General features: G+C 40.7%; 1 protein-coding gene across 4 annotated transcripts in view; it reads left to right on the top strand.

Annotated features, from left to right (window-relative positions):
* The first annotated feature begins 7,145 nt into the window (after positions 1-7,145).
* Positions 7,146-25,355, top strand: part of NBEAL1 (neurobeachin like 1) — an 83,163-nt gene continuing 64,953 nt past the window's right edge. For 3 of the 4 annotated variants that reach the window (XM_057372879.1, XM_057372877.1, XM_057372880.1), the window contains exons 1-2: positions 7,146-7,206; positions 7,684-7,978. In XM_057372879.1, the coding sequence (XP_057228862.1) occupies positions 7,928-7,978 (51 nt within the window). In that variant the 5' untranslated portion in view covers positions 7,146-7,206; positions 7,684-7,927. Of the gene's footprint in view, positions 7,241-7,683; positions 7,979-25,355 lie in introns of all 4 variants that reach the window. The other variant, XM_057372878.1, reaches the window with a different exon arrangement.

Raw genomic sequence — 25,355 nt, 5'->3', positions numbered from 1 at the left:
CCAAGCACTTTCCTAACCCGTATGTTTGAAAATAGAATCTTTGTAAAAAAAAAAAACCTGACAACTCTTTCAGATCTTAGAGAAAAATGTCCTTCATTTATGATAATGAAAATCCCAAACTCCCCCTGTAATTGAGTCCATGGACTAACTCCATGCTCAACTTGATTACAGGATGTACCTTCTGTCTTGAATTACCCCATAAAGCAATGGCTTTCACAGAAGTATTTCTTCTGTGAGTACACTGGCAGCAGTGACAGTTGACAGCAAASAGTATCATAATGGGAATATGCATACCAAGCCTCCAGCTGTGACATTAGATGACAAAATACAGAGCAAAGCATTTATCATATTTACCAAGTGTATTATAAAAATTATTTCTAATAAAGACTATTTGTAATGCTACAAATACCAAAATAAATCTTTCAGCTGCTTATTCACTTCATGATTAAAAGAAATCCAACGAACAGTCCTGGTGCCAATAGGTCCTGCTACCATTTAGCATTAAGTCTAGATTTCTGCACAGGATTAAATCAYTCTTACTTCCAGCTCAAGGCCTACTCTATGCCCTTTTGTTTAGMCAGGACCTCACACCATTTGGAGGCATGAACTCATGCTGACCCTCCACAGCACCAAAGTAGCAGCTTTCCCAGGGCCTAGGGTTAGGAACCAGAAGAGAGACCCATTATGTTAAAGATTCTATGAGTTCACTGTTCAAATGGGCCCCCACAAGTCTCTCACATGTTYTAACAGCACACTGTTTACACTACACTGCAGAATCTTTAAAAGTGCATTTCAAGGTTTACAACAGTAGCCATCATTCAGGTCTCTATACCCTTYCTGTGTTCAGGAATTAAGCTAGCCAAGTCCCTGGGGTATTCACAAGGGCACACCTTTGGTTTCACATCCTGCTCAGAAGGAGGCAGTGTGTTGCAGACAACGTCTAACCCTTGGGAGGCTAKTGTATCAATATTTTCCAATAATCCCACCTCTAGCAGCAGTCAGAGCTTTCCTAAGCCTATTTTCCCTCAGTTACTTTCCTTTATTTASCTGCTTCTCCAAACCAAGAGAATTTGGACTCCAAGTTGCTATACCAGGCATTCTCAAGACAACCTTACCCTATTGAGYTAAGAGGGAATTAAGTTCAGACACAACAACAGAGACTACTAACCCCAGCACATCCTTTAATAGTGGTTGCTGCTCTGTTGGGATTCTCCTGACACACTGATTGCTTTCAGGAATCATGCTKCAGATCCATACTGCTGAGCACTGCAACATAATAAAATAATTCATTAAATACTCTCTTAATTAAATCAGAATGATTTGAAGTGCAAGTATGGTAGCTTCACCGATTATTGGCAGTAAGACTGCACAGTAAAGGATGGCTTACATTGAGTGAGAAGTCAGCCTGATGAAGGAAGAACACTTTTTTTGATGCAGTCTTGTCATCTTGGGTTGATTTTATGATAACACTCTCTTCATATATCCTGTCTGTTTGCATGCCCAAAGTGTCCTTSAGCCTTTAAATCTGACCTGGAAGAAGGGGCAGGGGTGGCTGGGAAGGCAGCGTGGGCAGTTAAAAGCCGGAGCTGCCACGCAGMCAGTTGTTGTTGTTGGGAGCTCCGCTGGATGCCGGGCAAACTCATCTCGCTGTGTGCAGGGCAGTTACATTGTTGCTGCTTTGCTAGCTCGGGTTTGTTAGCTTGGGCAAACTGCTCTCCCTGGACTGCCATCCCTTCTACAACTCCTGTGATTTTCTTTCTGGAGCAATTCAGTGGGGCTTCAGTCCCAGAGAAGCAAGCGCCAACCAGCCAGGGGCCAGCGGGGACAAGCTGTGGGCGCCGCTTCTCTCGTCCCGGAYTTCGGAGGAGACAAGCCAGGGACAGAAAAGCACACCAAGCCCTCTGTTTCATCCACAGTGAGGAGAGGACTACTACCAGGTTTTCCACTGTTGCTCGAACAGCCACGTGGTCTTTTTCTTTTGTTTCTTTTTTTTTTTCCAGAGACAGGAGCCACATCATCTTTTCTCTGCACCACGTGTCAAGAAGGGCTGTGGGGGGCGGGGGGTGATGTGTGTTCCTGAGTTTTAAATATCTAACAGTTACTCAGTTTCTTTAATCTGTGTCSTGTGGGCACCTTGTTTTGTTAATAAACTATTTTTCTCTTCACATTTGCTCAAACTGCTTTTTCATATTGGTGGGAAAAGATTATCAAACTTTTCACCTCAGAGRAAACATTTATCCTGTAATGTTTCTCTCTGAAAACATTGTCTCAAACTSAGATACTTGTGTARTGACAACTGGTGGCTTCAAGCATCTGCAAAAGACAGCTGTAGCACAAATCTACATGTTAGCTTTTGAATAGCTAATCTAAATGACAGCAGAGGAGAGAGGTAGTTCTAAGRTTCAATTCTCATCCGTGAATTTTTGCTGTCTATTAAAGAACCTAGGCAGATCAAAAAATAGAAACACATAATCTTTGTTTACTCTGAAAAGGTTTTTAAGAGGTACCCTATGCAAGAGCATTCCTAACACAGCTGCAGACCTAAGGCTTGTGATAAGGGAGCCTGTGCTACCAAAAAGGGAGCAGAAAAGTTCAAGGCACCGCCTGTGCCTTCTACAACAGGGACTCATTATAGTAAAATCACCTTGTGGAAACAAGCCAAAAGGACAGGCAAGGATAARAACACTCGCCAGGATCCCAGGCTACCCTGGGGTAAATTCCTTCATGAATTTACGTCTGGTGAATGGCTTAACCCCACATATCTGAAAGCAAGGTAGGCAGGGGAACTTAATGCTATTAGCCAGACCATGACCYCCCAGCTTTAGCTGTGGCCAGTCTCCAACTCTTTCAAAGAAAGTAACTGAAATCCCCAGATACCAGCTTATATGTCAAGAGGAAAACAAAGTCCTTCCCATTTCCAGACTTTACCAACAACTAACAAGATCTGAATTACCTGGAGTACAAAGTAAATATATTAACAGAATGAAAATTAAACCCTAAGTTGGCTGACTTACCTAACAGAATAATTGCACAGATGACAAAAAACCATCACAGAAGCTTTGGCATCTTAAAAGGACCAACTTGTCCCTTTTCAGTAGCCACACCACATCCAATCTCAAGTTAAGTGGGCTTGAATGTCTAGAAATTAGCATCCAACAAGTCTTATTTCTTCATATTCAGCAAAAGTTATTTTGATAATGGAAGATTTACACACAGCCATAAGGCCATATGTTTGCTTACACTATAAAGTTTACCCCTTGCATCAGTGCAAGAGCCTGTTTGAAAAAAAAAGATTGAAGAATTGAGGGGCAGGTTAATTTCTAAGCTATTTTCTAAGTCTATTTCTATTCTAAGTCTTCATTGTTCATAAAAAAAAAACAAAAAAAAAAACCAAAAAAAACATTAGTTTTCAGACATCAAGAAATTTCAGCTAAAGGCTTTGCCATAGACTCAGCTTAGTGTGATTACTATTGGTCTGGACCTTGGTCTCAGTAGAAGCATTAGGGCCAAACAAAAGGGCTGAGAATATATAAAAGTCAATTACAGCTTTTTGCCTATTTAATTTCTTTCCACAGGAAATAAGCATAATTTAGCAAAAGCAGTACTTTAAGGCATGTGTCTTTTCCTGCAATTTCAAAGGCTCCTGGASTCAAAGTTGCAATCCAGTGTAGTTAATTTCTTTGTTAAATCTTTCCTTAACCCAAAATTAATGCTTTCTCCTTATCCCCACCCTTCTCTCTACCCATTCTGCTACCTGGACTTGCTGACAGACAAGTTCACTCTGTAGTAAAATGACTGAGTTACCAATATACAACTACTGATGAGAGACATTAAAACCCACAAGTAATAAATAAAGTATGAGAAATAACCACTGTTGCAAACAGTCACCACAAGACAGCAGCTAAGGGACAATGAAATGCTTATGARCACTGCCTACCTGACTGTTTAAGGTTGGTGAAACAATTGATATATAATTATGGAAGAGAAGGCAATGAAAAGTCTAACAATTAGCTTTTGCAGCTGAACCGTTCCCCAAACACTCACATTTTTAAGCACTCATACATAGCCAGTAAGTCTCCTTTTTACAGCATCTTCCATTCTTTGATTTCCATATCCTTTGCTGAGTCTTCATGTAAATAAGTACGCTGAAATATAAATTCACCTAGAATTGTACTACATCTGCAGAGACAAAGCTGTAACCCCCCCTTTTTCCACTGACCTCTCTCATCATTGCTCATACATCTGTGTAAGAAAAAACTCATAGCAAATACTAAATATCTGTCTGTACAGGGAGAAACTAAATTTGACAAACACCCAGTGATGCAGACACCCAAAAGCCACCTCAATGACCTTACAAGGAGCTACCTGGCTTAGGAAAACCTCTAGAAGGTCAAACCAGGAGACCACTCACCCTGAATGACATGGAAACAGATCGTTCTGTTGTAAACCACAAATKCTTTACTTTCCATCTAGAGCACCTATATAAGGCAAGAACTGCCTACACAAGCAGCACTGATTGCCTAGGCCCACTAAAATAACTACATTGCTTCAACTCCAGCAGAGTGGAAAATGGCTGCTTTACAGTCTGGGASCATCCTAATTACGGAGGTGGCAGCACTTAGCAAGGGAGGAGTCTCCTATTTCTATCAGAGGATGGCTTTTTTTTGCTTCATTGAAGCCTGTTGCAGGACTGGTGTGTGTAGGAGCAGCTGCTGTATCTTACAAGAGTCAGTAATGCAAAAACACAGAGTAATATTTGAAGGGAGGATTAGAATTTTCACATGGCTTTGCTTGGGCCTGACKGCTTTGAAGGAGCAAGTTGTAAGAGAAGTTTGAAATGGGCTGTTGTGGTAAGCCATTATAAGGCCTAGGCCTGGTAAGGGCAGAGAAGGTCCGTGAAGGCTCTGGAACATTCGGTGCCATTGGCCACCGTTGGCCGACAGCCGGCAGGTGCTGTGACAGTTCCAGTCGGGTCTGTCTCGAGTGCCCGCGAGRCCGTGAGAAGCAGCAATATAACTCTRTGGCGAGGGTAGTCAGCGTGAGCCCCCTGCAACGGCAGAACTACCATATAAGGAAATTTATGGCATTAGTAAGAGCTTCTGTACGTTAAGTTACCATTATTCCTGTTATAAAAAGCGTTACGTCTAACTGCCGCCGCCATTACGAGCCAAGGGTATAAAAACCCCGGCTTCCGTTAATAAAGCGGATGAGATAGCACGTACAACCAAGTCTACGAGGTCGTTTATGTGTCTCTCCCCATCTCCTTGCAAATGGCCGCTCCAACAAATTTATTGCTTCATTRAAGCCTGTTGCAGGACTGGTGTGTGTAAGAGCAGCTGCTGTATCTTACAAGAGTCAGTAATGCAAAAACACAGAGTAATATTTGAAGGGAGGATTAGAGTTTTCACAAGGCTTTGCTTGGGCYTGACTGCTTTGAAGGAGCAAGTTGTAAGAGAAGTTTGAAATKGGCTGTTGTTTAGTCTAGAAAAGGCTGCAAGAATGTGGTAAGAGTTTGGAACCCAAAAGACCTGCTACAAAGAGCTTCCTTTCACCACATTACTGTGGAAGGGCCAAATAATAGTGGTTTGCATTTGCTAGAAGGGTGATGCAGGTTGGCTGTTAGGCAGGAGCTCCTAGCAGTAGCTCAAGCCCTGACYAAGTCCCACAGGGAGGAGGCAGGTTCTTCTTTTCTCCTGGACACACTCAGTTGAAGGAAGTCAGGGTGGTTTAAGCACAGCAGATCCTGCCCTGGGGACAGAACTAGACTCTAAGCTCTTATTCTTCTCTTGGTGGAAAAGATTATGTTACATCCTCAAGGCGGCAGAATATTGTGGCTAGCAGCAAGTACCAGAGCATATGTATCACATAACTAAAAATAATTTTACAGTCTCATTTTTGTCATTGTCCCTCCATCCATGCTAGGAATTATGTTTAGATATTGCAGTAAAAGATACTTCTACACTCCCACTGTGGTGATCCACATGAAACAACATTGAACACAGATTAGCTCTTAAATTTCTCCAGGGAAACTTCACTCATCTTCTAAAAACAAGACAAATATGCGAAGGCCTGTTGCAGGAACATCTCAGCCTGTCTTTGGGCTCTTGGTGATACTTATTAATCCTTAGAAAAAAATTGTGTAGCAAACATAACAGCGATTTTGCACAGTCAATTCATTTGCAAAGGGTTTCCAAACCTTATCCTGAATCATTGCAAAAGTGTGAAAAGCCTCTGCAAAGTAATATCACTTGCACAGTGAATAGCAATGCTTTGTCGCATGAAACGGTACCAGTCCAGTGAGGAGATGACCCAGTGGCAGAAGGAGCAGCGCTGTCATTCTCCCAGGAAACTAGGGAGGTGGCCCGTGTTTCCTTAAACCTCCTCCTCCCTGCTTTGGAGTCTGACACAACCGTTACTTCCAGCCTCGCTTTCCAAGGGAGCAGGCTGACAGAGGGAAGCCCATTCCCTGGGAATGCCCTGCGAGTCAGGCTAAGAAGATCCTGTTATTGAAGGAGTGGGAGGAAAGTCCTTCGCTGGAGTGTGGTGTCTCGGCCACGTCAGGGCAGGGCCACACCGGCAAGCTGAGGGGATGTCTTTGCATTTTTCCTTTGGAAATCCACCTTTTCTGAGGAGTGTTTCCTTAATCCTACGCAAGCTCTGCATACAAGGTAGGGGGCTGCTTTACAGAGGTAGCAGTTTGGACGTGTGCATACCTCCATGCTCCGCAGGCTATGCTGGCAGSCCTCTGAAACATACGTAAAACTCGTGTACGTGCTTAGTAACCTTTACCACTTGTGAAGCAGAGCAGAGCGGAGATTTCCTGAGGTGCTCCTGCCCTTAAGGACTGGGAATGCTGTATCTTCCGGGCACGCTTCTGTTGCGGTCGAGGGACGCACCGCCTGGCAGGGAGCTCCTACTCTGCGGCTGAGGCGCCCCGGGCAGCGATCGGCTCTGCCTCGGAGCTCTCTGCCTCTGCCCCGCAGCTCTCTGCCTCTGCCCTGGAGCTCTCTGCCCCTGCCCCAGCTGCCCTGGGCAGGCACTGCCCCTGCCCCTGCCCGCAGCCAAGATGGCGCCGGCGGCCTCTCCGCCCCGCGGCGGCCCGGGGCGTGTGCGGGAGCGCGGGCGGGGCGGACGATGTGGCGAAACCCGGCCCCTCCTGGCCGGCCATCACTCGCCGCGGCCCGAGTAGGCTGCGGAGAGGCCGAGGTAGCGCGGCGGGAGCTGGGGAGGCCGKGGCGCGGTAGGTGGCGGCGCGGGGCGGCAGGTACCGACCGGGAGCGGGCGACAGCGCAGCGTGACACTCCTCTCACGCCCCGCGGCTCTGCCCGGCAGCCGCTGGCCTGCGGGGCGCGCCGCAGTCCGGGGCGGCCGCGGAGCCCGGGGGCGGGGGCAGAAGGGCGGTGGCAGCGGCTGTCACTGCCGGGCCGGGAGCGTGAGCGGCCGTACCCGCCGTCTCCCGGGGCTCCGGCAGCCCCGCTCGGCAGCCCTGGGCTTCCCCCTGCAGAAGCGAGAAAGCGCCACGAACGTTAAACGCCAGAGCTCTCCGTCACAGGGGAATAGTGTCAGAGAGCAAAGCGGTGCGACCTGCCGCCGCCCGATCCCCAGGTTGTCTGTGGGCTTTAAGTGTGGATTTGTTTTTTCCTCCCTCCACTAAAGGCCTGAAGGGTATGTTTTCACTTTCAGAGATTAAAACCGAAGTGGCGTTGGCGAAGAAAAGACATGCTTGACACTTGTCTGCAGTTGCTTGTGTGGCACTCAGTTGTTTACTCGAAAAGGAGAGACTGAGACCCTGTTACTTGGCTTCTTCCCGGGTTATGATATAACTGTAATAATAAAGGAAAACTGTGGAAAGAGCASCTTTGGACTGAGCATGGTAGGATCTTGAACAGAAAAGTAGCTGGGATCGACGGGAAGCGGAAGGGAAGGAATGGCATCCCGAGAGMGGCTGTATGAGCTTTGGATGCTTTACTGCAGCAAGGTAAATATTTGTGTTTGTTTGTTTTTATCCTCTTTTGKTTGGTATTCTGAGTGTTTTAGATGTATCTTTAGCATCGTTTTTCTTACAAAATTGCATAAACGTGTTCAGCTTCTGTAAGGATGTAATTGCACTTCTTGGACTATTTAAAGCCTAATCTGGTTTTCTGTTCAGGTTGGTCTTTTTATGTCTGAGATGAGAATTGCACAGTGTTCATGGCTCAGTTTAAGCAGTTACTGTAGCTATGTATTTTAATTATGTGAATGCTTACGCTTACATAATTCTTTGTTTTGTAGCACATTAAGATATGCTTAAGATTGATTTAATTCAGTGTTGTGTAGTATTCAGCTTTGTACTTTGTGATTTCTGAGAAGCTTCAGCTTTATTTAAACTTCCTTAGCCAAAGCCTTTCCAAAGRGCAGATTTATTAAGTCACTCCAGAGTCTGCCTTTGGTGGCTATTGGCATAACATCTACATATTCCATTAGTAATGAATTTCCTTTGCCTGTCAGAAAGAATATAAAAATGTTGTCCTGTCCCCACTTGCATTTTCTACTGTAAAGTAATTTATGTATTTAAAGCACATGTACTGATTGCTGCAGAGTGTGCTGAGTATGTACACAAAATAGATCACAGATTATCTAAATAGCTGTGAAATAAGTAGCATACAAAAAATATCTGTAAAGGTGGAGGACARGACTAGTCTACTGGCCTACAGGAGCTCAGTGGCAAGGGTGGCTCTTGGTGGCCTTATTCTCTGGTTTTGTTTTGCTTTTTTGCAGTCTCATTTTTCGTTTGTATTTCAGTTTCTATAAGTCTCCAATCTAGTAGGACATTAAGGGTAGAACAGTCCTTCCCTTATGCTTCCCACCTCATTTCTAGAGAATGACCATCTCAAGAGCACAGAGTGTGAGATGTTAAATACAGACCATGTTAACATAACACTAGTGCTCAAAGCACTTGCTTTAATTATAGCTTTTCCTAATTTTTGTGTATCCATAATCCTGTAGCTAAAAATGAAACCTGTGCTAGCATAACAGCATAGTATCCGTTCTTACTGCTCCCCGTGTGGGTGATCTGCTGGGTTGAACCTTTGTCTTTTAAACCAGTGTAGTAATGATAATGGCAGTAGGCAATAGAGTAGCGTTGGAGGAGATGAATGYTTTGCCAGTGAGTTCATCGAAGTGAGAGGAACAAAGACACTTGGAACTGATTCCAAGAATCCAGACTTTACTCAGCATTGGGAGATGAGGGCTGCAGAGATTAGCCAAGTACTGAATTTCTTTCCTTGGCTGTTTGGCTCTTTCTTCCCTTATTTTTTAAAATATTCTTTTGTTTGTCTTGACCTTCTCCACCTTTGCTGCAACCTTTCGTTTAGACTGTATGCTATCCGTCTCCATGTTGTTCAGATGCTAACAGGAAGTTTGCATGAAGGAGTGCTAGTTGAACTGTGTAGTTGAGGTCACTTGGGGGATGTTCAGTTTCTTTATGGGAATGTGTCCGCAATCTACGCAGGTCTCAGGTGGTAGAGGATGGATGTCGTGATTTGGAGTGTGCTGAAAGCCAAGAAGCACTGCACCCATGACGTTCCCTCCCTCCCCCACACCGGAGAGGGAGAAGGGAGAGCAAAAGCCCAATTAACACGAAAATTTATGGCTTTCAGATAAYGTAACATAATTGAGAGAAAGATAYGTATGTGCTCCAGAGAATGGTCAGACAGGCTGAATAACTTACGTTGCAAAATAGATTTATTACTACAAACTACTAAGAATACTACCGCACTGGGAAGAGGAACAAGGATAGGGACAAATTTACAAGGAGAAGAAAAACAAAAACGGACATTTTAAGACACCTGTTATCCTTTCCGGGGACCCGTGTCTTTCCCAGGGCCTCCCATCTCCACCCCCCCATGTTTTTCCCACACACATCGGGGACAGGAATGAAAGTCTAACATAGATCAAACCACTCATTACCGTTGTTGTCCAGCATCACAGGAGAAGTGTTCTTACAGCTCCAAGCTGTGGAAGTTTTTTTTCCCAAGAAACAGTCAGTGTTTAATTGCTGGTGGCAAGGGAGTTTTCTTTACCTCATAGGAGAAAGGAAAGAATGTCCTTCAAGGCCAAACTGCGTTGTTTCAGTGGCGTGAGACCACTATCACAAATCAGAACACAGCTTCATTTGCTTGAGCGGGGGCACTTCTCCCTCCCCACAGAACTCATTTTCTTCTTAGCATCAACTCACTTCAAATGTCGTGTGGGGGCCAAGCCTCTTCTCCCTTTTTGGCTTCTGATAAGTTCAGTTCAGTCCTCAAAGGCCAGGTTTTTTTTCCTCAGAGCAAGGTCGCTCTCTTTTCTATACAGGTCTCTCATTGATGAAATAATCCTTTCGAGAACAACTTATTCCTCCATGTTTGAGAACCACAGCACAGCAACCATCCGATCTTCTCCTTACTGTGATCTTCGGTTTCCATTTTTTTTCTTACATCTCCTCACCCTCCTGCTCTGTTTTTCCCCAGTGCATGATACTAAAACTACATACTAACAACCTAAAAGCTACATGGCGGCTGCCCCTATCTTGTTTTGAATTCTTCTTAAGTACCACACAATACGTCATCACAAAGGTGTAACCAACCTGTGCAATTGTCCCAGGCCTGATGGKCAGCCTGTCCATCAACCTCAGAGCCATGATGGATTGGCTCTAAAACACAGGGGGCAGGACTCCTTTTGCTGGAGAAGAAGTAGAATGTTTCTAGAACTTCCTCACAGGAGCCATCTTTGTGGTTTCTTGGTCCCATCCCCCCACCACCAAAAAATCGGACCGAGTAAAACCATGACAATGGACTATTAAAAAGAATCATCTTTTTGTATATTCAGTCACCTCATTAGCTATCAGTGACTTTTTTGGCCTTTTTTTTTCTTTCAGGGCATAATATATATTAAGGACATAATGAAATGAATTTGTATGGTAATAAGGGCTTTCTCCACAGTAGCAAAACATACCTTTGAAAATAAAACATCTTGTCTTTGAAATATGAAGGTAACTGGAGTGATTCAGAAAAAGGGATTTTTTCAAACACTTTTTCAAAAAGTGTTAGGCACAAAAATGTTTTTTTTCTTCTCTCTCAAATGGTTCRGGTTAAAATGATGTAACTGTTGCAGGTATGCAGCATTAGAGTCTTGGATTAAGCTTGGTGAAGCTAAGAGCAGATGAAGAAGCTGTGTCTTGGGATGTAAACATATGAAGCCTTAATGTAAATTAGTTTGTTCAGTACACTTGGAATCATCTATATATTGTGCTTTGTTCTTTTCAGAGCATCTAGCGCAACGGGAAGGTGTAGCAATAATTACCAGTGACAGGATATAGTGGTTTAGGGAAAAGTCTTTTTATACCTGGGAGTGCCTACTGAAGTGTAATATGTTGCACTGTCATGAATTTGTCCCAGGATGACATTTTGGGAAAAAAAGCTAGGCAATTTCTTCAGATTAGAAAAACTGCTGGAGAGCTACAGTTCAGTAAAGTAGGAATTGATTGTGCTGCAAATCCCAAATATGTGGCTTTAGCTTTTGCAGCCTTGTTAGCTAACGAAAGTGAAATCCAAGCTACTACTTTGTGATGATTCAGACTGTTGCTAATAGTCCTGTCTTTTGGTAAAGGGGTTCTTCAGGATAGTCTGTTAAATACAGCACCCTGTGCTAAARCAGCAAGGCCTTTCACAGCCTTCAAGTGCTGCATAATGCTGTGTTTCCATTTTGCCATCTATCCTGGGTCATGACTCTTGTTCTTTGTGATCGCTTGACATCTCTGGCATCATCAGGTGTCAGTTGCAACACTTAGTTTTGTGCAAATAACATTAAGAAGACATTTCTCCATTTTCGTTGCTCCTTGTGCAGTTGAGGATTTGGAGATTTGGGCAGACAGGAACATTATTCACGTCCTCCACAGGAGCAGTCTTTGGAAGACACCATGTGTGAGGCGGTTTAATTTTTCAGCTTTTTGTTGCTGGTGGTTTGGTTTTTTCTTTAATTTTTTTTTTTTAAGATAATATCTGACTGTCTGCAAGAGTTTGGTTTTAGTTGGTATTCAATTGTTTTTCATCTGGCAGTTTCTAATCTAAGGCTGGGATTTGGTTTTGGATTCTTCTTCTGTTTCCCAAAAAACTAGATTACAGTCTACCGTTAGACATGAAGTAGTTATAACCCATAGAAGCTGTTTGAAACGTCATTAAATTTAGTAAAATTTAAATTTGAGTCACTGGGGTTGTTATCACCACGTTGTGTTGTTTACAGTCTGAGTCTGTTCTTGTCTTGAGTATTTTGTTGGTTTTGTTTTCTTKTATTTTCCAAATGTTGATGTTAAACTTTCTGCAAAAGAGTGCCTTATTAAGGATGTAACTTCCTGGTGTGGTTTTCARTGATTTTCAGTTTCAAATGGTTTTAGTGGTTGGGGTTTTTTTTTTCTGTTCAGTGAACTGTTAAGGTGCAATGCTTGATATGGATGTGAACTGCAGTCTTTCTCATCCAAATGTTGTAATAGGTGCATTTTAAGATAATTGGATTATGTGTAGAATGGATGGCATAGGTCATTCTATAGAAGTCACTAAGAAAATTTTTTTTCAGTTGACTGTCAGTGCAAAGCCTTCAATTCACCTACAGAGGAGCATGGAACACTTCTTATATATATGGGCATGTAGAGCAGATAGTTGAAAATGCTTTACTAATGTAAGCTTACAGCAGAAGAACACCATTAGGTAGGAGAAAAATTAGTCTCAGAAAAGGACATCTTTCATGTGTGTCTGTGACGTTTTTGTTTTTATGTGACTAAGGCARTCTATCAGCTTTGTCTTGAAATATTAGTCTGTCATGGCTATAATAATGTTGGTGTTGTAATATGGGTTGATTAACTTTTCATTAGATATTAATTATATATCAGCATAGTAAATTTATTAGTTTCATAATAATCTGAAGTAACTTTTACTGCAGATGCAAATTTTAATTTAATCTCTTTAGAGATTCAACCTGCAATTTGTAAGATTTTAACTATATTTAGTTCATCTCCAGTTGTTGTGGTAGGTATTTCAAACTCAGACATAGAGCATGTCAGGATTTCTGATTTCTTTTTTAAATTCAGCATGTGTTCAGATATCCTTTTATATTGAGATTTTTCTAGTTTATGAAAAGATCCTAGTAGCCTTCAAAAGGTGTTTCAAAGGCATAAATGCAAGCACTTAACTGCCATATCCACATCAGAAAATCTTYAGTTTTCATTATATTACAATGGCTCTGAGAATGTCCTTACACTCTTGTCTTCAGTAAAGCCCTGATTTGATGTAGACACTGCCTTTTCCTGTCATATGACACAATGATTTGAAGGAAACCTGTGAATGTTGTTCACCCATTTTGGAGCCCATGCTTCACATTTTAAAGAGGGAACATTCAATCTTACTGTCATTGATACAGTTGAGACTCTGTGGTAGCAGTCATAGAGCTGATCGTAGTGATCTGGTCTTTACTATTGCAAGAAAGCTGAGACAGTCACATCCCTTGCTGCGCTAAATAAAAGCAGCAGACCTGTGCATAAGCTGTTATCTCAAAATCGCAAATGTGCTTTCTTACTTTGTGCTGTAGCTCTCATCTGTTTTTACAAAATCTGATTGCCTTGAGATAAATATGTTGTCATTTTCTCTCTGGCATAGTGAGGGATACTTATGTATGATAAATATTTTCTCATTTAATGTTGTAACATTGTTTCTCAAAGAAATATGTGTTTAGCCAAATTATGCTTAGTTGTGGTGAGAAGCATGTAATTCAGCAATTATATAATAATCTTTGACGCTGAATTGTAAGCCCCAYGTGAAACACTGACCTTTGCATCCCAGATGAGATCTCATCTTGACTTGGCTTGCACTTGTGCAATTGCCGCCTTGTCAATGATGCAGAGCACATTGCTGTGTATGTCTTTGTTGCATTTGATAAAGAAGTATTCAGCTTACAGTTAGATGTTCGGGCAAACCAAATGGTCAGTAAAAGTAATTTTTCGTAATTCACTATGATGTTAATTCATGTCTCTGCTAAAACTAGTGCGTGAAGTCTTACAAAGCAATTGCTGTGTAAGGTATCTTTTCTGTAGATTGTTTTAAATAAATCACTGCACCCCTAGGGAGTGTAACTTGTAGAAGATCATGTCACAAGTAACTTGTGACCACATAGTGGTAAAAATGTTCTTTGTTCTGTCTGTATTCAAGAGGCTGAACTAAGAATGGATATAGATAAACAACAGCAGTTAGTCTTCAATTCTGAATTAACTGCTACTTAAAGAGATGTCTCCTAGTCCAAGAACTAACATAATTCTGATATTTACAATATAGAGCTTTACATATAAATAACTGCCATGAGTATATGAGACATTAGTCTCTCTCTGTTTCCTTCCTTAATTATGGACCAGGGTGACCTTGTGCTGGTAGTTATTCAGACGCACAGAGCAGACTGACACAAAGTTCTRGCTTCAGGTTGCAATGAGGCAGCAGATAAATCTAAACATAGATGTAAGAAAACCTTAACATTTTACAAGCTATGAAGAAATTATTGTTGTTTATTCTGTAATAAATTTGGCAGTACATACGTGTAGCTTCTACTTCTAGATAAAGTAGAGTCTGAGGTTTGTCCGTGTTTTTGATTCCTTGTAAAATTCAGGGCTTTAGTGATGGCCAGCGTGAGGTTAATTCCCACATGCATCCAGGTTTGTGGATCCATGCCTTGTGGAATCAGTGAGAAACATCCAGTTCTGAACATGCCAACAAACATAATTCAGATCAAGCTTTTATTGACGTGAAAGAATTGAGTGTCTCTTATATAGAATGATTTATCACAAAGCTACAAACACAGGCTTCTGGTTCTGTGTGTTGATGCTCTCATATAAGAGCAATTTTATCAAACCCTGGATTGTTGTGTGTATCTGAGTTATGGCTCTTTTAACTTGATCAGTGGGCAGATCTGGGGATAACGTGTGTCCTGATAAAAGAATATTGCCGAATCAACCCAAATATGTGGTATGTTTGYCTGATTGCAGAAATGAGAGAAAGGCTTGCTAGCTGCCCATTGAAYAGCATTGCAGCTTAATGCCTGAATCCAAATGTTGTCAATAGATAYGGTTAAAATATTTACAGGCTTCAGAAAGGTTAAACAGCTACTGTGGAAGAAAGAAGAGCTTCTCTAATTACTGAGCTTTTCTTGCTGAAAGCATTATATGTGAGTACGGGAAAAAAACCTCAAAACGTGCACATCTCAACAGTGCAGATAAGCRTCATTTTTCTTTTAAAATCCCCCAATTTGCTTAGGTCTAACTTTTCCAATTTATCTTCTACTAAGTGGGAGGCTGCAGTGGAAGATGATGGGAGATATGATAGGGAACACCAAGAAATGAAAACTGTATTTGGTTATTCTCCTCATGAACATTGTCTTAAATTTGACATCTTAGTAAGGCTTCTTCAAGTACCTGCAGATSTAAACATCAGCTGTGAGGATTTCTGTGCTGGTAAATTGCTTATGAATGTTGATGCATTCTCTGATATTTAAAGCATTTTTGATAGTCTGTTTAATTTATGATTGAGGATTACATTTGCCTATAGTAGGAAATGGAATAAATTATATTAAATATATACAGAATGGGTAAAGCTCTTGGGAATAAAGCAGGATATAGGAAACAAACATGTTATTTGCAGAAATCTGTCCTCTGTTTGCTGGTGCTGATCATTTAAAAACTGAACCAGTGGAAGTGCAATGGATGTCGAACAGCAGTTGGAATTACAATTAACCCATGTTCTGCTATGCTGTAGTTTTCGAGGGCATTTTTAAGTGTGTATTTGAAAAGTGCATTTGGGGTTTTTGAATGATACACCTTCAGTGTGTTGCTGARTTATATCTTCAGTGTATAGTTCAGCTTCATTACATTGATGTAAGGGCCTGGAGAGACTGAAGAGACAAAACCAAACTGTTCAATCCATAGCTAAAGATACAAAAATTGGTTTTAGTTAAATTTGGTGTAATCACATGACACTTTGAAACAAATACAGGCTTTTTTTTTTTTTTTTTTTAAGCTGTACATGGGTTCTCAGCCTTTATCTGCTGAAAGACACGGCAATATTTAGCTTTTGATATGGTGAAATAGTAGGCTGATGTTTTACTGTTGTAGCACCATCCTGCTTCCTTTCTGTCTGTGATAAACTTGTGCTACACTGAAAGTTGGAAACTCAGTGGGGCAAAAGCTGATTGTGTGTGTTGTTGCTATAACTCAGCCTTTTTCTCATGTGAAACAATGGCATAATTTGAAGTTCTAAAGCAATTAAGAGTTAAAGTCTATATTTCCTAAGATATAGTTGGAATTTTTAAGTTTAATCTTGACACTAGACTTTTGATGTCATGTTATTTTAGTTGCCTTTGAATTTTTTTGARTGCTTCTTGTTTCCCCAGGCTTAAAATGCAACTTCCAATTGGTTCGCTATGCCAACTTTGATTGGAAAAGTGAATGTTAATAGAATATAATAGAGTATGGTAAATTTCTGGTAAGTGCTCTGTGAAGTGGGCTCCAGAAGGCTGAAATAGGGTATATGAGCTTCTACATGGGGCTTACCTAGTGGTACTTCCTGTCAAATGTGAAGACATTAAAATCTGAGTTCACATTAATTAGGTTCATCCAGTGGATGGCTTCAGTCACATGCCAGTTTCAAGCTACAAGGCTGTAATTGTATCCTGATTCAAAAACAAAGCAACAACAAAAAAGACAAGAGAAACCAAAATAGAAGTAACACCTCTACTTTCCTAAGAAAATTGTTTAATTTTGTTGGCAATTTGAAGTAGAAAGGAAAATGAATAAAAKTGCTTGGATAATTGTCTTTTTCTTTCAATTAAGGCAATGCTGGAAGATTAAAAATATTTTTGTTTGTTTTCAAAAAGAGAAGAAAAATATTAAACTTGACTATAAAGTCTGTGAGCTRAATTTTATCATGATTGGCAGCTTTAGGCTTATTTTGGTATAAATCCCAGTGCTAAAGAGAATTTTTAACTTGTTCCAGAATAGTTGTTTCTATTATGAGTCACTGCAGCTTCCGTATATAAAACAAAGCATCACCACTCCATCCCTTTTTWAAATCTGGCAATGGGACATAATACTTATGTGGATGTTGAAAAAGGAGATTTATAGTAATAACTTGCCAGGAGCTTTTCTTCTTTTGGATCCACTGATTCAAAAATCAGTATTTTGATTTAAATGGAAGGTTGTGCCCAAAGGTGACTTTCTTGATAATTAGAATTGATTGAATTTATTAAGTCAGTTTAGCTGATTTAGAATGGTTTATCATTAAGTCTTTTACTAATTCTAACTGCTGTGTTGCTGCTGYAGCAAAGCTTTTCTCATTTTATTTTGGCATTTTATATGAAAGGTTCACAAAATGCATAAGCATTGTGGCATACTTCAGAGTAAAGGCTGCTAAGAGTTCTCATGATGGAAATGTAGCCTTTTATGTCAGAAAACATGAAGMGGAAAGAGCTCCCTTAAAACAAATCTTCTGATTCCTAAATGAATAGTTTATTTAACAGTGTTGAGAAATGTTCTGCATTATGCACACCACTACAATTWATTTAAAGATGAGTGAACTCACCAGTGATCTAAAGGCAATGTTTCATGTTTAGTTTCCTAATGCTACATTTTGTAGGTCTGTCACCAAAGGATTGTTCTTATTTGAAATAAGTGCTTGGGGATGGGGATTTAGTTATGATGATACTAGTGCCAGTGAGATTTTATAGTTGTGCCTCTAAGCTGAAATCCACTTTGAAGGTTGACTGAGAGCTAGCACAGGAGTCAGACCMAGCTGGCTGTTTGATGGCTGCGCATTAAATTTAACGACTTCACACACTGTCTTGTCAGACAAGTTGGGCTTGTCTGATAGTTGGACTCTAAACTGCCCTGCAGTGAATTTTTGCCTTTAGAGCATAGAAATAGCCTCGGGCAGATCTAGCTTTTGTTTTTAGCAACTAATACTTCCTGAACATATTTATATAAAATTCTACTGAGGTTTGTCCTTCCATTTTTTGCCTGAAACCATAGCAGACATGGAAGTTAATACTAAATCTAAATTCAACATGTTGKATGAATGCATAAATAGTTTTGTTTTGAAACTGTGGGTAAATGTCCCCATATTCTACAGGCACAGGGCTGAAGACTTTCAGTGGARGGACTTCAGTGCCAGTTTTGTGTAAAATATTTTCATTTAACTGAGAGTTGGCTGTAAGATAGTACAGATATCTARTTGTAAGATAGTACAGATGGCTGGCTTCTTAATGGGTCTAAAAATGTTTTACTGGTTCAGACATTTCTTGTGACCTTCTTGCGTAGGCAAACTAAAAAAAAGAAAGACAGTATTAGGACACTTTGGTCATTCATTTAATCAATTTTCATACAGACTAGAAAAGGTTATTGTAATTTGCAGACAATTTATTGTATCAAAGACAAGAGCCTGTCCCAAGCTAGTGTTGATTTTGGCTACAGTTTTTTTGCACTTCACTGCCTTAGAAAAAGTCCTGTCCCTGTCTGTCAGAAGGGCATCAGAGTAGATCCCCTCTGTRCTATTGGCTTTGCTTCAGTGTGATTAAATGCTGAAGGTGGTGCATTGGGAGCTTCTTTCCCAGTTCCATTAATTGTAAGGATGGCCTTGCTAGAGTTTATATTGCAAGTGTTTAGACTCTGTGGGAATCTTGGTAATTGTTTGGTAGTGTTKAGTCACAGTATTGCAGTGCGTATTAAGGATCAGTAGATCAGTACAATGGGTTTCTTTAGCTACGTTGGGAAAGAAAACAAAAACTGTTGCAGTAGAGACCGACAACACGACACAAATAATGAGGAAAAGACACAGACAGACATGCACACAAGCATACTACTTTATTATGGGGCTGAGCCCCTTTTATCTATTTAGCAACAGGTGTATACTAAGTCTTYCTCATAAATGGCAACTATTTTTTGGCTAATTACCAGCCCCTTCTCTACTCATCAGCATATGATTGGAGTGTTGCAAAAGTTGCGGTGTTGTTAATTCTCGCGATTTTGCTCTGTCTTTGGCATCTGCCCTATCAGACYGCTCTTCTTCAACATTCCTCTTTTCTTTTCCCACAGACAGTCAAGGCTGCTCAGTCCCGTTGCTTTGGTAAACATCCTCCTCTGTCTTGTCCTCCTCCATCCAGACTTTCAGACTCCCTTTTGTTTTTCCWGATCTCAGGAGTACACTCTTGTCGGTTGAATTTTAGATTTAGAACCYGCAAGGCTGCAATGCTGGCTTTCAGCCTCCACAAAAAACTAACCCTCCTCTGGCTATTTCATGGGAGATGGGTTTAATGTGTTGCGGTCTTGAGTGTTTCTTGAGATTRCTTTCAGTACCTGTTAAAAACACTTCACTGCTCAGACCTGACACTCTTTCTTCTTAAAGTGTAAAGAGCTGTAGCAACTCTTATTGTGCCAAGAGGATCTTAGGGAAATGGAGGCCTGAAGAGTGCTGTGTCATCTTGCCCATCTGAGTTTTTTGTTTGTTTTTTTTAATGAAAACCAGAGTTATTTAAGGAGGGGAAGGAACAGGGAAGTATTTTCACTTTCAGGTGCTCTGAGCTACGTTTGTTTTAATAGGCATAAAAGACTTTTTTGTCATTAGCGCAGGTGAACGACTGCTATAGCTGTTGCTTTAGCAGTTTCTCAAGTCTGAACTTTTATACTCTTTGGTTCTTTGTTTGGTTTTGGGGGGGGGGGGAKGGGTTTTATAGATTTTCACTTATGTTACCATGTCACCTTTAAGGCAGCCTTGTTAAAACTCTAATTGTTTCCATGTATCACTATAAAGAGAAATGGCTGACATAAGTTGGATTTTACCTTCTTGGATTTAAAGCCATGGGGAAATTATCTTCCAAAAGTTTTAAGGCATACAGTTTCTATATGTGAACTATCATTCAAGTAAGTTACATAAATTTGTCCTGCACACAAGCTAGGCAAGCTTCAGGTAAATGAATGAAAAGCTTAGGCTTGTAATTTAGAAAGCTTTGAGGTCTCAGTCTGTAGTAATTTGAAAGTTGTAACTGGTGAAAAGCATTTTATTACCACATTCACGCTTCGTTCTCCTTTTATTGCTGCTGTATAAACTAAAAGTTTCCTTCTTGATTTCTTGTTGATCTCATAGGACATGTCTGCACAGCGTGTGTGGTGGGGCTGGAAAGGAATAMCCATCTCAGTTTGGTTTATCACAGTTTAGCCTTGTGGTGTATTACCAAAGCATACATTGCTTTGTAAACTGTGCTTTARAAGTGTGGTGCATCTTCAACCAGCACCACAGGAAACAATTTAGAGCTGTTTTCTGACTTACAGCCTCCAGCTGCCTGTCTGCATGTCTTGGTTTGAAAGACAGGTGCTTGCCAATGAAGGCAGGGACCCCCTTTGGCATGGTGGATATGACTCCCCACTTCCCTCCGAATTATTACAGCTTTGAAATTCACAGGCTTCCAGGCAGTAATGTGGGTAAAAGGGAATAACAGATTTTACTAATATGCGTAACAAGGTGAAACAAGTAACAACAACAATAGCAACAACTAACCCAGCCACAAACCCATTGACAGCCTCACACAGATATACACACACCCTCCCCTTTGGTGCAGTTCCAGTCCCAGTCAGCAGGGGCACTGTTGGCTCCCGGCCGGGCAGGGCGGGTGCAATGATTCCCCGGTGGCTGCAGGGGGCGCTGTGGGCGGGTCCCGGCTGGTTCAGATCTCCCGCGTGGCCAATGGCGGTCACAAACTGGCAGAGGTGGATGGAGAAAGGGTTCCTCTGCAAACTCACAGCAGAAAACGCCGATCTTGGTGCTCCTCTGGACAGCACGAAACCCCAGAATGGCCAGATGAGCAAAGAAATGAGCAGAATCCGGTGGCTGCAGATGGGATGCAGCAGAACTCGACCACTGCAGCTGGAATCTCAGGGGTCCCCGGCAAGGCATAGGGGCAGAAGGTCCCAGTGCAGCAAACAGGAACCAACAACCGGAGATGCTGGGCTCTGCAGTGGCAGCAGGTGAGCTCTCCCCCGCAGGCAGCAGGTCCGCCCTCCTCCCCTGAGCCAAGCAGGGCACGAAGTGAAGCTACTCCCCGCCCCCCCCCTTCCCCCACATGCAAATGCCAAAAACCGAAAAAAACTGCCAGGCAGGAAAAGTGCCCTGGGAGACTCTTCGGGTGGGGCTAGGTTCTTTTGTCTTCACCAATTGCCCAGCCATCAAAAGGATGACCTGGCAATCAGTGTACCCCAGCAATAAAAATGGGAAAGAAAAATTGCCCAAGAAAGAAAACAAAAGGAGAAACCTTAACCCACAAMACTGAAGAATAATAACAAAAGGATAATTATCAAAGAGGGGAAGTACATACATTCCTTTTGCTGCTTCTACTGGTAGCAAAACTTCTGAGTATATGATGCTTTATTCTGGTGTTGTACTGCTTCCTTACGATGACTACAGATATGATGTAGTAGCTCACAATTTATAGTGAATCAGTTGGAGCTGAGTTTGCAGTTCAGTGATTTGTTGCCTCAGATGCAGCACAGATCCCATGGGATGCACTTCTCTGATACATAATAACAAAATATTTGTCATATTGCAGCATGTACTGGCTTGGAGAACACAAATGTATTCATGTTAAAGTAAGGTTAATTTTGCTCTGYTCTTACTGTGGTTTATCACTTCTGTCATGGGAAAATAGAGGATAGTGGGAAAGGTGAGTGGGGGGAGAACTTAACAGAAATACTTTCTAAAATTCACCGAATTTCAACTCCAGATTAAGTGGGAGCAGCTGTCCTCAAGAAAAAGTTCAGTTCAAGATAAAGATGCTGGATATGATTGTACATATTGCATTGTACACAAAATAATGGTGCAAACAAAACAGCCAATACCCATTATTACTGCTTGGTTTTATTAAGAACTTAGAATTTTAAACCACTGTAAGAAGACTCTTTCTCCTAAATGATAATGCCTTTGGTTTGGAAGAATGTAAGATGCATTTGACTCACATTGGCAGGTTTTCAGAAAGGTTGTATGTATTTTGCTGCATTTTAGGACAGTTTTATGTACTTTGCCAAGGGGTTTTTTTTTACCATTTTCAGTTTCTATTCTTAAAACTGCCTCAGTAAAATTTAGATTGCTTGCAGCTTTGATCAGGAGACTGGTGGCTAGGATCTGGGATGGTTGTTGCTAATAAAGAAAAAAGAAAACCTGGGCCAGATTTGAAGTTTGAAAGCTGTTTATAATTTCTGTTTCTAATGTTTTTGAAATCACATGCATATCTTAATTGTAGCCTGGCTGCTAAATACTGGGTCCCTTGTTCCTGGAATGAACTCCTGCTTCACAAGTCTTCATTTTTGTTCATTTCTGGAAAGGAAGCATGCCTCTGTCAGGTGGTGTATAATAGAGATTTATTTCTCCGTGTTTCTCATGTTGCTAAGTGATCTTATTTACTTTCTTTGTCTTCCTGATTTTTAAAAAATCATTTTCTCCAAGTGGTTTTGAGTTAGTGCTATTGCTTGGATGGAAGTTTCTAGATTTGTCTCTCAGACTCAACTACTGCATAAACTATTCTGCTGGCACACATACCAGTAATGTTACCTGGTATTTTTATATCAAATCTGGTTATTTTGATAACTTGGAATATTACATTATTAATTGACTGGCAGGGGATTGAGACAGAAGGRATTTGAGTTGAATAGTGTGCTGCAGGGAATGATCAAACAGACCTGCAGTTCTTGCTTTTTACCAGAACTGGGAGGAGTTTTAGTGACAAGCAAATTGAGCAGTATGTGCTSTACAGGTAGGCAAAAACTTTTGACTGTTTTATAACATGTGGTTTACTCTTGTCATCTGTGTGTTATTTCTTGCTTATTTTGTCTGCCAGTGTTCTCTCTATTCCCAGTCTGTGCTGATAGCTTTGCAAAGGCATTGCAGTTCAAAGATAAAGAAGCTTGAAATGATTTAGGCTGTATCATTAAAAAGGAGAAATCAGGCATTTAATCTAATTTTGTCTTTTGCCCTACCCTTTTCCTTTCCTCATCCTTGACTTTCTGTTAAAGCAATTTCAATTCAGATAATGTTATTTATATATCATCTTTCATGGTGACCAAGAAAAACAGAGGTTTTTTACACAAGATAACTGTTAACAATTAGGAAGGAGCCTCAGCTGTGTCAACAAACAATTTTAATTTGGGGATATAGAATCCATCTAGTATTTCTTGCTGGATTTCAAGAAGTTTCTCATGCCAACAAACAAGCAGTTTGTTCGACAGGGAAAAAGTCACATAAGTTCAGCTTTTGCCCATAGTATCTGCATTATTATCAGAAGCATGGGCATACGGGTATGGCAGCGTTACTGTTCGTTACGTCCCTGCAGTTGCTGTTGCTTTGTCCCCTGTAGCCTAAGATGCATTGTAATTACTAAAATGGTATCCTGGTTTTCCTCTTCTTTATGATCCTGTGGAATAGCTTGCTTGCAGCTAAAATAACTTGCTGTGAAATACAAGAAAGTTAAAGCTTTCAGTATGTGAACATTTTTGAAAAGCTATGATATCTGAAGTCAGCATCTTTAACTACTTCTGAATCATTCCTTTAGGCAGGTGCTACTTCTTGTCTAACTTCTGGGTTGATTTTCAGTATGTTTGATTTCTGAACCTGAGCAATGTATATTCTATACTCACCTACCTGTGATAATCCAGCAAACTCTGTAGTTTAAACCAGTGTCTTGGAAACACTGAAATTATTCTTTATCTCAACAGCTGCCTTCATTCTGTGTTTTCATGCAATTTCRTGTTGAGGACAATTGGTAGGCTTGTTTAAGATAAGTTAACCATTTGGTAGTTCAGTGCATATTAAACATGAAAACAAGGCTGCATTACACTTCCAGACTATAATGCTCTTCAGACAAATTTTTAACAGAAGAAGAAAGGGWGTGATTACTTACATAATTGAGAAGTGAATAAGAGCAGAGATGAGGAGAGGAAAGATTATGAAGGAGGGAGAGATTAGGAATTAAGCAGAAGAAGGGAAACTAAGACAATTAGAAAGAGCGAACAAGAAAATTCAGTCAAGTCAGCATTTTCACCCCAGCAATTCAAGGAAGCGAATAATCAGACAAGATACGTGTCTAGCTGAGGGTTTAATYTGTACCTGTTGTCACAGTACCTGAACACATTTTGTACATAATTAATAGCGATAGTGATGTAAATTGTGTCTGGATATTWCTGACACTTCTTGCTTGAGTTGAGAGTGGTTTTTCGGGACACAAGAGTGAAGTTTATAATGAGAAGGGGGTTCCTATGCTTTATTTATAACGCCTGTACTTACTATGGAAAGATTCTCTGAGAAGAGCTTTGCACTACTTGAAATTCTGGATTTTTTTGTTTATTTTGTTCTGAGGTTGTTTGTTTTGTTTTGTTTGCCTGTTTTTTTAAATGTTGTTTTGTTTGGTTTCTTCCCCATTGGAGAGATCTTTTGTGGGTAGCTGTTTTGCGCTGATGGGACTCTGTCAGTCTTTCTTGGTGACTCTTTCTTTTACAGTGACATTGCTCCAGAAAAATGTGTGTGTTAGAGATATTCACTGTGTGCTCTTTGATCTTAACTCTGCAGGGAAATATTATGTTCTTTGGGAACATCTACGGATGAAGAAAAATGCTTTCAATTTCTGCAAAAGTTTTCAACTTCTGCATAAATTACGGAGTAGATTCAGAAATCATTTATAATATTAAATGCTTCAGGCAGATATTTTAARGCTGGTTTGAAAATTATTTGTAACATAGAATGTGGGACTACATGTATGTGGTTAATGGATATGACTGCACAATCCTGGCAGGGGAATATGTTAGCTATAGTGTGGSAACTTGTTTTTGGAAATTAAGCAGCTTATTTTCTAAAATAAGACTACCTCAAATGCATATCTTGAAAGAATTTTCCCATGTGGTTTGCAGTGGTTTAGTATCCATCCTAGCTCCTGGGGCAGTATCCAGCCCTGAGGGATCGCTGGTCACAAACACAGTCTTTGTGCTCTATTAAGAACAACTAGAAAGCTTAAATTTAAATTTCTATCTGTTTTATAGTCATCTAGTATRCAAGTCAGTTTCTTCATTGTCTTTCTGAACACCATTTGTCTCTAATCTGCTGCTAGCTGCCATATTGACCTACGAATGATGCAAAAAGAAAATTATTTTGTGATTAGGATTKCTATTAGAGTTATTAATTAATTTTAGGAGCCATAAGGAATGTTGTGTACTAGTATCTGTGGTACCAAGACTTGAACGCATTCTAGTAAGTTTGTAAAGCTGGTATGGATGTCTCTGG

Source organism: Malurus melanocephalus, unplaced genomic scaffold, assembly GCF_030028575.1.
Source record: "Malurus melanocephalus ecotype Western Australia unplaced genomic scaffold, MMel_1.1 scaffold_180, whole genome shotgun sequence".
Classification (NCBI taxonomy): domain Eukaryota; kingdom Metazoa; phylum Chordata; class Aves; order Passeriformes; family Maluridae; genus Malurus; species Malurus melanocephalus.
This window is presented reverse-complemented; position numbering and strand designations above follow the sequence as displayed.